The sequence below is a fragment of the Grampus griseus genome (genome assembly GCF_964374135.1).
Source record: "Grampus griseus genome assembly, chromosome: 6".
Taxonomy (NCBI): domain Eukaryota; kingdom Metazoa; phylum Chordata; class Mammalia; order Artiodactyla; family Delphinidae; genus Grampus; species Grampus griseus.
The window spans coordinates 4,845,348-4,857,034 of NC_139000.1; the positions used below are offsets into that span (position 1 = coordinate 4,845,348).

Sequence of the window (11,687 nt, forward strand, 5' to 3'; positions counted from 1 at the left end):
GCTGGACAGCCGCTGTCCCTTGGGGCAGAAGTCCTGAGCCCTCCCAGCTCTCCCACGCTCTCCCACTCCCTCCCGTGTGCCTGCGCCTCCTCTGCCTCCTGTCCTCCTCTCTCCCGTGCCCCCCCCTCGGGGCCCTGGTCCCTCAGAACTGGACGGCCCCCACGTGCAGAGACTTCGTTCCCTCCCGCCTCACACCTTCAGTGCCTCACAGGCCTCTGGCTCAGCGAATGATAGTAACTCACACTTGTTGAGAACGGCCTGGTGTCGGTTATGATGCTGAGCGATTGCATGGGTAATGTCTCCGCTATACCATTTCCTACACACATCACTACCATTTGTCATGTGGCGCCATGATGTTATTTCCTACCGTGTAATTAAGGAAACTGAAGTTCAGCGAGGTTAAGTGACGCGCATGGCAGCTTGGAGGGAGAGTGCCCCCCAGGCCTCTCTGACTCGGCGTCTCAGCATCTGCCCTGCTTGGCGCTTCAGGCATGTTAACGGACGTGTTGCAGCATCGAGATCCTGGGCGCAGCTGGCTGGTGGGTCCTGTGTGCTGCCGGCCCTCGGCGCTGTCCCTGGTGTATGGCTCCTTCCTGAGAGCAGGCGGTATGGAGCCATAGAAGTGTCTGGAGACTTGATGAACACGAGGGCAGCCACGGCCTCAGGGAGGAAGTAGCCAGGTGTTTGAAGGGCAGATGCGCAGGCAGCCTCTGATGCTGTGGAAGGGTGATGGGAACTCGTGACGGGAGCGGAGGGAGACCCCTCTGGGGGGGCTGTGCACCTTCCCCAGGGACCCGGGGATTTTAGGGCAAGTGCTTTCTGACCACCTTTCTCTGACTGAGCTCAGCGATGCAGCCTTCAGCGTTTCAGTGGTCACAGGAACTTTGGGTTGATCCCAGCAGAGAGGCAGGCCTGGGAGTGCAGGGAGGAGGTTCTGCAGGCAGGAGAGGTTGGTGGTCGAGAACGGGGTCAGAGAGGTCTGGGCTGAACCTCACTTTGCAGTTCTGCCACCTCGCACAGGTCCTCTGCCCTCCCCGTGCCCTCGTTCCCAGGGTTCGCTCAGGGAAGGGGGTCTGGGGGAGGGCGGCCCTCCCGCGCACTTCCCCGTCCCTACCCGTGAGGGTGGTTGTTTCTTTAACCTGCGCCCACGTACGAGAAGTTCTCTCCTTTTGCCGACACATTCAAGAAGCGCGTCAGCAAGAACACGTTCTTCGTGCTGGTACGGGTGGTGGACGAGCTCTGGTGAGTCCTTCCGCCCCGGGGGATGGAGGGTGGAGGGGCCCAGCAGGCCGCGGGCATCTTGGGGTCCCCGCCGGGGTACAGGCTTCCCCGTAGAGATCTGTGCCTCCCGTCATATTTCACCTGCATCTCCTGGGCTCTGTGCCCACAGAGCCCTGCCCAAGGCCCTGGACAGGGCTCACTCCTGCGCGCTTTAACACAACCCCTGGGGAGAATGGCTTGTCCCCTCAGACCCGCCCTGGCCCGGCCCGGCCCAGCCCTGATTTCCTTGTGGGGGCCATCCCTCTGGCACGTGGCTTAGACCTTGGCTGCCCTCCTCATCTTTCCACGGTCCCCTGAGTGGCATTTGCCATTTCCAGTCATTGAACAAACACAAAGCACAAGGTCCCTTTCCTAGGTCTAGAGAGCCCTTGGTAAGGAAGCCACCCAGGCCCCGCCCTCAAGGTGTTTACCTTCTGCTGGGCGGTGGCCTTCGTGATTACGGGGTGGGGCTGTGAAACACCGTGTGTGGAGAATACTGTGCAGGGGCGTCCTGGGGCTGTCTGTGGAGCCCAGACCTCATGGTGATTCATCACCCCCGTGGGATCAGGAGCTCCCCTGGGGCAGGATTTGTCTCCATAGCCCAGGCCGCAGCGCGGTCCCTCGTGCTTATCCAGTGCCAGTGACCATTTGCTGAGAGAATGGCAATGGGACCACTCCCGGCACTCTAGGATGCAGACAGCCATCCCAAGACCTTCTCTGGCTCTCTTCCCACGAGAGGTTTCCCAGCTCTGCTGGTGGGTGTCTCAGGTGTCTTGAGGGGCTTCTAGACCCCGTGGCACCAGCCCTCTTCTTATGCTCGCATCCCTGCCCCTCACCGCATGGCCCTTGGCCCTTTAGCCTAGTGGAGTTGACGGAAGAGATCTTGAAGCTGCTGATGGAGCTGGTCTTTCGCCTGGTGTGCAACGGGGAGCTCAGTCTGGCCCGTGTGCTCCGGAAGAACATCCTGGACAAGGTGGACCAGAAGAAGCTGCTCAGGTGTGCCAACTCCGACCAGCCCCTGGCGGCCAGGGGCGTAGCAGCCAGGTGCGCCACCCGCCGTCCATCCTGGGCTTCTCCGGGCCCTGCCTCTGGCGAGAGCCGTACCGGCAGCCGTCTCTCCATTCCACTTCCTTCAGTGCCCCCCTCCCCGCCCCCCGCCTCACAACCTCACCTCCCGGTTCTGCCCAGGCCCTGCGACGAGGTGCCTCAGGGACAGCCCAGGGGTTCCCCCGGGGCTAGGCCTCTTCTCCAGGGTTACGTTGTATGACTGATCACTGTTTTAGTAGGAAGTGGGGCAGCAGGGCGTGTAGGGGCTTACCAGGACAGGGGACAGGAATGCCTTTCAGGCTGTGGTCAGCACTTAATTCTCTTCCCGGCACTAACGTGGCAACTTAATTCTTGCCACCCCCTGTGCCATCCTGACGGTTCCTGAGAACCTGTGTAGAGGCTCCACTGGCCCTCTCCCGGGGCCACTGGAGGTTTGTTGATTTATCACCTCTTTGTTGGTGTCTCAGCTCCATTCACATGGCACCATCTTTGTTCCCACTGGGCCCTGAAGGGGGGTTGGGCTGTGCGTTCTCAGGAGCTGAGCTCGCGGGCTTGCAAGTGGAGCCACCGAGCCTGCCGGGCGGAGGCAGGGGGGAAGGCAGGCCCCGTGGTCCCAGGGAGACGAGTGCAGTCCGGTCCTGACCCGCCCCCGACCCGCTGCGTGGCCTCCGTGCTGCGGTGAAGCAAGTCGTGTTCCCTCAGCTCTGAGGCCTGAAGTGCAGCCCCCACCCAGCCCCCACCATCCCATCCACTGACCACTCATCTCGTGCCTCTGTCTTCCAGGCCCGGGACCTTGCATGACTTTCACAGCCATGAGATAGCTGAGCAGCTGACACTGCTGGATGCCGAGCTCTTTTATAAGATAGAGGTATGGCCACGCGTGGGGCTGGGGGAGGGCTGTGCCCGGCCCTGGTGAGTGCAGCTGCTTGTCCCCGAGTGAGAGAAGCCACTGCGTCACAGCAGAGCCAGCGGGCCCAGGCTCTATCCAGTCTACCTGCTTTTTCAGATTCCTGAGGTTTTGCTTTGGGCAAAAGAGCAGAACGAGGAGAAGAGCCCCAACTTGACCCAGTTCACGGAGCACTTCAACAACATGTCCTACTGGTAAGAAGGGGCCTCAGTGCAGAGCACTTCTGGATGGGTGCCTTGTGTGTCCTTCGCAGAGAGCGCCCATGGCAAGGACAAAGGGGTGCCCTTTCATTCCTCCCAGCTCCTTCTGGGGCCCTGTGGGCATTCGTTGTGAACCAGAGACAGGACAAGGGCAGGGACAGGACAGGGCGTGTCTTGCACGTTGGAAGGGGCCACCTGGGGCGGGGGGGCGGGTTGAGGACTCAGCCAGGATTTATTAGTAATGTCTGCTATCAATGGCGGCAGAGGAGCGGGTGTTAAACTTGCCACCCTGCACTGGTCGTGCCAGTCTTCCCACTGCCAGGTGGCCTCAGGACTGGTCCTCACACTGACTCTGCCTGAAAGAGAGGTAGAGCAAAGGAGTGGCTGTATTAATACTTTTATTTAGCCTTCAATTCTTAAAGCAAAGTGAAGTGCGTTTATGTTGTAACATACAGCAGAACGGTTGACTCTTAAAGACGCGACTCAAGGGTGTCCACAGCCTCTCGGCCTCAGTAGGGGATGGTTGGGTGTGGCAGCCAGTAGCAGTCTCATACTGACCCCCGGACACACACACAATCCGTCCCCACCACCAGGGAAACGTCTGATTTGTAAGTGCTCTAAGGATTGCTCTTTGGAGAGTTGGGTCCTCTCCCACTTGCCCTGCTTCTCTCTGCACCACAGGAAGCGTTTCACTCGTCAGCAGCACATGCTTAGCGTAGCAGCCCAGCAGAGGACGAGGTGGTTTCCAGGGCAGACAAGCCGTGCAGCCCTGAGCATGGCCTCCAGCCCCGCCCCTTGCTGGGCGCTGGGGGCTCCAGACACACCCCCTGGGGCCTGCCTAGGAGGAGATGTGGGTGGAGCCCCTTCAGAGACCCGGTGCTCAAGGTGGACTCGGTGCCGGTGCCCTTTAATGGGTCAGAAGAGGGGCACGTTCTCTGGGCGACGGGCGGTGGCCCCTGTGAAAGCACAGGCTGTCGAGGCCACCGTGAGGTCCTTGTGCGAGGCTGGCCTTTGGCTTTGGTTGCTGCGAAGTTTCTGAGAGGTGCCCTCCCTCGTGGCCAGCAAGGTGGCCTCTTAGCCCACACGCCTACTCGTCTCCGAGCCAATCCTGAGGCCACACTCGCTGAGCGTTTCCAGCCGCCGTGGTGCTCACGGTCAGCGCTCACCGGGAGACCGTCCATCCGCACAGTCAGAGGTCCCAGTCACTGGATCTCTCTGTAGCCTCTTACCTATCCCTGGGGTGCCATGAGCTCCTTCAGAGCAGAGACGGGGGTACACCTGGTGCCTCCCTAGGCACGGGCTCCTGGCCAGCTGGTACAGGTGCCCCCGTCCCATTGCCACCAGAGGCCTGAAGAGAGACAGGTCAGCTCAACTGTCTCTTTCTCCCCTTGGTCCGTGCAGGGTTCGGTCAATCATCATGTTACAGGAAAAGGCCCAAGACAGGGAACGGCTGCTCTTGAAGTTCATCAAGATCATGAAGGTAACTGTGGGCACCCTCCCCAGAGCCCGCCACAGCTGCCCCTGCCTGCCTGCCCGCCCGCCCATCCCTGCCCCCACCCTCTCTCTGCAGCACTTACGGAAGCTGAACAACTTCAACTCCTACCTGGCCATCCTCTCAGCGCTGGACTCAGCCCCTATCCGCAGGCTGGAGTGGCAGAAGCAGACCTCAGAGGTGGGCGGCTGGGAGGGCAGCCGGGAGGGCAGCTGTGGGACGCGAGGCCCGGCTGTGGTGGGACGAGCTCTGCCCCGCCCTGCCCTAGTTTCCTGTCTCTAATCTCCAGTCACTGGGCCCTGCGGGGCTTGGTGTTAGTGAGTGCCGGGGTTGTCACATCACGTCACATCCTGCTGCCTGTACCGCAGAACCGTGCCTGGGTCCCAGCTTCACCTTCTGCTTCCTGCCCTCGACCCGGGCTTCTAGAGGGGCTCCTTTGGGTGCGGGCCGCACTAGGCATTGGGATGTACTGTGAACAGGCTAGACCCGTTATTAGGTGGAGCTCCTCAGGGCAGGTACTACAGGGAGAAGGATGGGGATGGGGTGCTGAGCAAGCATGTGAACGAGGCGTCTGGGCCAGCCTGGGGGTCAGGGAGGCCCCCTAAGGAGGTGTCGATCACACCATGACCCGAATAGGAGCGTCCTGGGAAGGGAGGGGAATTCCCCATCAGAGGGGACAGAGGCCAGTGTGGCCACATCACTGGGGAGAATGGCTCTGCATCACAGGGGTCTTGGGGGGCCTGGCAAGGAACTGGACCCTTATCTTTGTGTGGGTGCTGTTCCTGGAAGAGAGACAAAGCCCACAGGGTTGAGTGTCGCCAGGGCTACCTGGGGGGTCGTCTCGTGGGGCAACATAAAGGGACAGTTACGAGACAGTGGTGTATGGAGAAATGGAACATTCACACCAGCTGTTCCAGGAACACATAACAGGCCCTGAGGAGGCAGGGAAGGCTTCCTGGAAGAGGTGACACATCAAGGTGAGAGGCACACAACAGGCGAAGGGGCAGGACAGGCAACACCCCACCCACGCTGCGTGCAGGAGCAGCGAGCTCGCCCGCCATCCCTCGTGGACTCTGCCTTGAGCGCGGTGAGGCATGAAGGCAGGCTCGGGGCCAGGAGCGACATGGTCCGGTGTGTGCTTTTGAGGTTCAGGCGGGCTGCAGCGCTGAGCACAGCCAAGCAGGAGCCCAGCCTGAGATCCACCACACGGGGCGCTGGCTGCTCAGAGACGCGGTTCTTTGTCAGCACCACGGAAGGCCTGCCTGTGGCTGGGGCAGGGCGGGGTCTGGCTCTGGGTTGGTGGGGGGAGGGGCCGGGGCTCGGTGCCCCAGCGTTGGCACCGTGCTCACGGACTGCGCGCGTCCCTCCTGCCAGGGCCTGGCGGAGTACTGCACGCTGATTGACAGCTCATCCTCCTTCCGCGCCTACCGGGCCGCCCTCTCGGAGGTGGAGCCGCCGTGCATCCCATACCTGTGAGTACAGCCTCCCAACTGGGTTTGCCCCTCGTGTGCTCTGGGGAAGATACAGTGGGCCCCCATAGAGAAGCTCTCGCTTAAAGGCTTCCAACCCAGACGTTTGTGCTTGTTTGAACTTTAAAAGTAAAACGTGCTCCTTGTTAAACAACTTAGATGAAAGAGGGGCCCAGGGAAAATGGTTCAGTCTCCCCCACTGCCCGGTCCTCCCACGCCTCCTCTCTTCCCTCATCTGCCAGTGGGCTTGTTTAGGCGCACGTGTGGACAGCCGTGTAGCATCTCTCTTCCCCCACCAGCAGCAGCGTGCTATAGTCCAGCTGTCCCCAAGCTTAGCTGCACATCACAGCCACCGGAGGGCCCTCCTGTCACCCCAGGAACCCTGAGAGTACTTGGCGTGAGGCAGCTCAGGGAGCGTTTCCCCAAGTGTGGGCCACGGGCTAAATAGGTATTCACCAAAAAGAATCCCACGTCACGTAAGCTTGGGAAATAGCAGAAAACATTGAAGCTAAACAGTTTTCTTTGTGCGGGACTCACCGGACCCCTTAATATGCTAGTGGACGGTGGGAATCTCCAAGAGGGACAGGAGACTCAGCGCTGTCCCAGGCTGAGTGTGCGGCGGCATGCCCCTGGCCTCCACGCTCCGAAGTGTACATCTTGCAGCCACCGGCCCTGCCGTGATCCCTAGCCTTCCTGCTCTGGCCGAGCGCGACAGCCCTCCCCAGCCGGGCTGCTGGGGTGGGCGTGGCCATGCCCCTCGGGCTGGGCTATCCCTGTGCAAGAACCGCCCCCACTCACCGCGGGGCTGCGCACCCTGTTTGATGACAGCATGTGACCCCCACCCCGCCACTCAAGTTCGGGGTGGCGTCATTCTTTCCTGCTCATCTGTTACCTGTACCGCTCTGCTGGGCTGGGACGGCTGTTGAAGAGGCTCCGTAGCAGGTGGGCCTGAGCCCGCTTTCCGGAGACCAGAACCTGAGTCGAATTCGCGCCGCCCCTCCCCGCAGACGCGCCTGCGGGTTTGGCAGCGGCTCGGGCTCCGGCTCGCCCAGCAACCGATTACCTGCCAGGCCACCCTCCAGAGTCTAACCTGCTTCTCCGTCCTCCCAGGGGGCTCATCCTGCAGGACCTCACCTTCGTTCACCTGGGAAACCCGGACTACATTGACGGGAAGGTGAATTTTTCCAAACGGTGGCAACAGTTCAACATCCTGGACAGCATGCGGTGCTTCCAGCAGGCGTGAGTGCTGCCGCCCTGAGGGACCGGGCGGCAGGGCGCACTGCGCAGAGGCCCACGGGGATCCAACAGCTGCTCCTTCCAGTGTGGCACAGGGCCTGCACCCAGAGCTGGCCGCCAGCTTGTCCTGCGCGATCCCGTGGGGGGAGGCTGGCGAGCCCTGGCCCTCCTGACTCCGGGGCAGTGGGGTCTCCCTGGGACCTCCTGCAGAGGGGAGCCTGGCTACAGGGTGCTGCTCCGGGAGCCCTTGCACAGAGCAGAGCACAGCTCTGGGGTGCAGCTCACGCTCTGAGCGCCAGCGTCACACGTGGACGCCCCTGCCCCGTGAGTCTGCTGAGGCGGCACACGTGGCACCTCCCAGGGGTCTTGGGGCTGTTTGGCCCACACTGGCTCTCACCGGCCACCCTCCTCCCTCCACCAGGCATTATGACATCCGGAGAAACGATGACATCATAAGCTTCTTCAACGACTTCAGTGACCACCTGGCGGAGGAGGCGCTATGGGAACTCTCTCTGAAAATCAAACCCAGGAACATAACACGGAGGAAAACAGACCGGGAAGAGAAGACCTAGGAGCGGGTGCCGCAAGCGAGGAGAACGCGAGGCTCAGAGCGCCGCTCCGAGGCCGGAAGGGACTTTGGACCTGTTACGTGGCGGCGGCGCGTGTCCTGGCCTCAGAGCCACCGGGCCCATCCAGGCCGCTGCTGTGCCGGGCAGGCGTCCGGAGCCGCAGCAGCTTCCTGCCCCTCCCCCGCAGGAGCAGACCCCCGGCCCGGGGGGGCCAGCGGGCGGTCTCACTGCTGATTTGTGAACTGGGGGTTGGGGTTTCTGCTTTTGCTCTGTCTTCTGCTCTCCCTCTCTCCCCCTCCCCCCAAGCCTGGGAGCAGCACAGGGACTTCAGCAGCAACCCGGGAATGGTGGGAGTCTTCTGAATCTCCTGAAATGACAGATGAGTAGAGGCCCAAGGACCCTCGGGGCGGGGGCTGCTCTCCCCGTAGCCTTCAGTTGGGTGGGCAGAAAGTAGAGGAGACCCGGGAAAGACTCCTTTCACTTTCCATGTCCTACTTTTTAAGTGGAGGATGGTGTGAACGTCTCACCTGGCCCAGAAGGGACGGCAGGTGGCCTTTCAGCAGCCCTGGGGCTGGTGCTCCCGTCGCGGTCCTGGCCCGCCCTTGCTGGGTCACGAGCAGCAGCCGTGGCCATCGTGTTTTCGCCCCTTCACTTCCTCCGCCCCGTCCCACCGGCCCTCCCCATCCTCTTGGCACCGTGGGAGCTGGGCAGCAGCAGCTGGAAAGGAAGGACTTGACCATCCAAGAAACACACTTTATCTGAGTTGGGGCCAGTAGCTCTTGGTGAGTTAACCCAGAGAGAGGGGAGGGGCATTTCTGTTGGGGGGAGGGCCGGCAGCCCCCTCCTCTGTCGCTTGCCGTGTGCCTTAAACTCCTCCTATCCGTCCCGCCCTGCGGGCTCCCCTCCTCCCTGGCGCTGAGCCTGGTGGGCCCAAAGGGGCCCCTCTTTGCTCATCAGACCTTCTGCCAGCCTGACCGGCTCTCCCGTGGGAAGGACAGGGTGTCCCTGAGAGGCAGGGGCCTGGCGCAGAGGCGCCCCCTGGGGTTGACGGCCATGGCTCACCTGCTGGCCGGCAGTGAGGCGCAGCGGCTTCAGAAGCAGGTGCTCTTTCCAGCCTCGCTCTCCAGAGCCAGCCCCGCTGCTGAGGTGGACGAGCTGAGGGGAGGTCTGCAGGGGCTCTCCACACCCCCTGGCCTCCGTGCCAGCCCGACGTGGGCCTGCGGGCAGGCTGCCCCCAGGCCGCCCGCCTCCTGTTTTGTTCGTTTTACATAATTGAGAGCTCACTCCTCCTGGGTTTGGGACTCGGGCAGGCGAACACCAGGCTCAGCCCGGGCTTAAACAGAAGTAGAAAGCACCATCTGTAACTGTTTGTTTAAAGGAACAGCCCCGTCACTTTGAGTCCTCCATGGGCCTTTGAACAGCTTTTATCAAGAAGCTGTCTGTCCTGTGCACAGAGGGGAGGAATCTGTGAAATGTCAGTTACGACCCCTCAGGCAGCGATCCTGCGGCAGCGGGCGGAACGCGTCACTTTATTATTTAAAGAGTGTGTGTATAGAGTCGCTGGTTATGAACAATATTGTGTGTGGGGTTGGGTTTTAGTTTGTTCCCGCTTTTTTAAGTAAGTCCTCTCATTTCAGTCTTTCCCTCCTTCCCGTCTTCCTCCTGGCCTGGCCCTGCTCTGCTGCTGCTTTGCGCAGCTGCTGTGTGCTCAGGGCCCATGGGCTGTGTGGACTGCGGTTCCCTGGGGCCTCCCTCCATAGGCGGGCAACTGTCGACGCCGCGCTTCCGCTTCAGGCTCAGCGTCCCAGCCGCGAGCTGGACGGGGCTCGGGGGCTTCACCGTCCCTCAATTCAGAACAGACCCTACACCCACACCTCCCCTCCTTGCCGGGAGCCCTGGCTCTGAGCCGAGGCACTGGGCAGGCAGCGCAGGTGGACAAGGGGCCGGCGTGGCCAGGTGACCCTGCATGAGGGCAGCAGGTGCAATGTGTGTTTTAACTTATTGGCTGACAGGCTTCCCTACCTTGACCTCATGGAGACACATTCTGGCTCTGGGAGTTGCCAGCCTGGCTGTGGTTTGTCTGTCTCAGGGGCCAGATCAGCTGTACGAATCTGTCTTTACAACAAAGACACCCTCGGGAGGATTTGTTCTCTGCAGAGGCAGTTCTCACCTGCAGGTGTGGGTGGATCAGGGCAAGGGCAGGCACGCGCCAGGGCTGAATTAAAGCCCGATTCTGAGCAGCGCCTCCCTCCCACGGCCCCGCGCCTCCCCAGTGTTGTTACATTGTAATATATCCCCAACTAACCTGGCTGATGGTGGCATCTTCCTGCAGACATTTCAAACCTGTAACTTTTATATGAAAGGAAAATAAACACAGATGAAAGCCGCGGCCACCTGTGTACCACATGCCGCGTGTGTCAAAGTGACAACTGAGCTGTCTCCTTTCTGTGACCTCCTTGTGGGCTGGGTGCCTGGCAGGTGTTGGGGGGGGTCTTTTGTCCCCATCTCTGTGGTCCCTTCTCTGTTCCCCAGTTTCTCCATCTGGAAGTGGGGGTAAGGACAGCTCTACCTCATACAGTCTGTGAAGGCTCAGCAAGTTATACCTGGAACAGTATCTGGTGAGCTATCGCCACTATTATTATTTAGCATATATTGAGTACCAAGCACTTTGCAGGCAGCTCTACCTCACTGAATCCTCTTAATTGAAAAATGATACAAGTGAAATACTGCAACCATAATAAGTACTACAAAGAAGAGGTACTTAACATTAAAGAAATTAAGTTGGATTTGAAATCCACTCACAAACATCAGGTCCAGACAGACTTAACAGGTAATTTATGCTAAACAGGTAGCTTCAGTCTTAGACGAATGCCCCTGAGAACAGAAGAAGGGAAACACTTCTCAACTTGTTTTATGAGTGGAATACAACCTTGACACCAAATCCAGACAAGGACAAGAAGGAAAATTATAGGCAAAATTACTGATGCAAAAATTATAATCTTAGCAACCCCAAACCAGTGATAACGTAAAACTCAAGACTCCCCATTGGGCACATCCGCAGATGCAAGGATGGAGTGATGACAGTACTTGATCCCTTTTCTTAGACCCTTATTTGGGCATTCCCATCTGGTACGCCTTTCCTTCCTGGGGAACTGAGAACAGCTGTGCCACCTCCATGTGTACTTTCTCCACCATGGCATACTTAGATTCCAGGTGTTGAGATGGCAGAGCCCTAACTGGAGGGAGCCCAGTCAGGGACTACTCCCACTGTTCCATACTGGGCTTTACACGAATGAAAAACGAATTTGCACTTACTAATAAGCTGCTGAGATTTCAGGGCTTGTAAGTGTTCACAACATGGCCTAGCCGCTCCTGAATAAAATACATTAACAGATTAAAGGAAGAACACCATCTAATCACCTCAGCAGTCAGAAAGACCACTGTTAAAAAATTAAAACCCCCATTCGTAATTTTTATTTAAAAAATAACTAACAGTCTTAGGTAAGT

The 11,687-nt window shown here is 59.6% G+C and overlaps 1 protein-coding gene across 12 annotated transcripts in view; it reads left to right on the plus strand.

The window, feature by feature from the left end:
- RAPGEF1 (Rap guanine nucleotide exchange factor 1) overlaps positions 1 to 10,579 on the plus strand; it is a gene marked incomplete at its 5' end in the record, with an annotated part of 140,750 nt that extends 130,171 nt beyond the window's left edge. For all 12 annotated transcript variants that reach the window (XM_082655755.1, XM_082655757.1, XM_082655753.1 and 9 more), the window contains 9 exons: positions 1,150 to 1,242; positions 2,119 to 2,304; positions 3,091 to 3,175; positions 3,314 to 3,408; positions 4,816 to 4,894; positions 4,985 to 5,086; positions 6,281 to 6,378; positions 7,486 to 7,614; positions 8,033 to 10,579. In XM_082655755.1, the coding sequence (XP_082511881.1) occupies positions 1,150 to 1,242; positions 2,119 to 2,304; positions 3,091 to 3,175; positions 3,314 to 3,408; positions 4,816 to 4,894; positions 4,985 to 5,086; positions 6,281 to 6,378; positions 7,486 to 7,614; positions 8,033 to 8,183 (1,018 nt within the window). In that variant the 3' untranslated portion in view covers positions 8,184 to 10,579. The remainder of the gene's footprint in view (positions 1 to 1,149; positions 1,243 to 2,118; positions 2,305 to 3,090; positions 3,176 to 3,313; positions 3,409 to 4,815; positions 4,895 to 4,984; positions 5,087 to 6,280; positions 6,379 to 7,485; positions 7,615 to 8,032) is intronic.
- Positions 10,580 to 11,687: the final 1,108 nt, after the last annotated feature.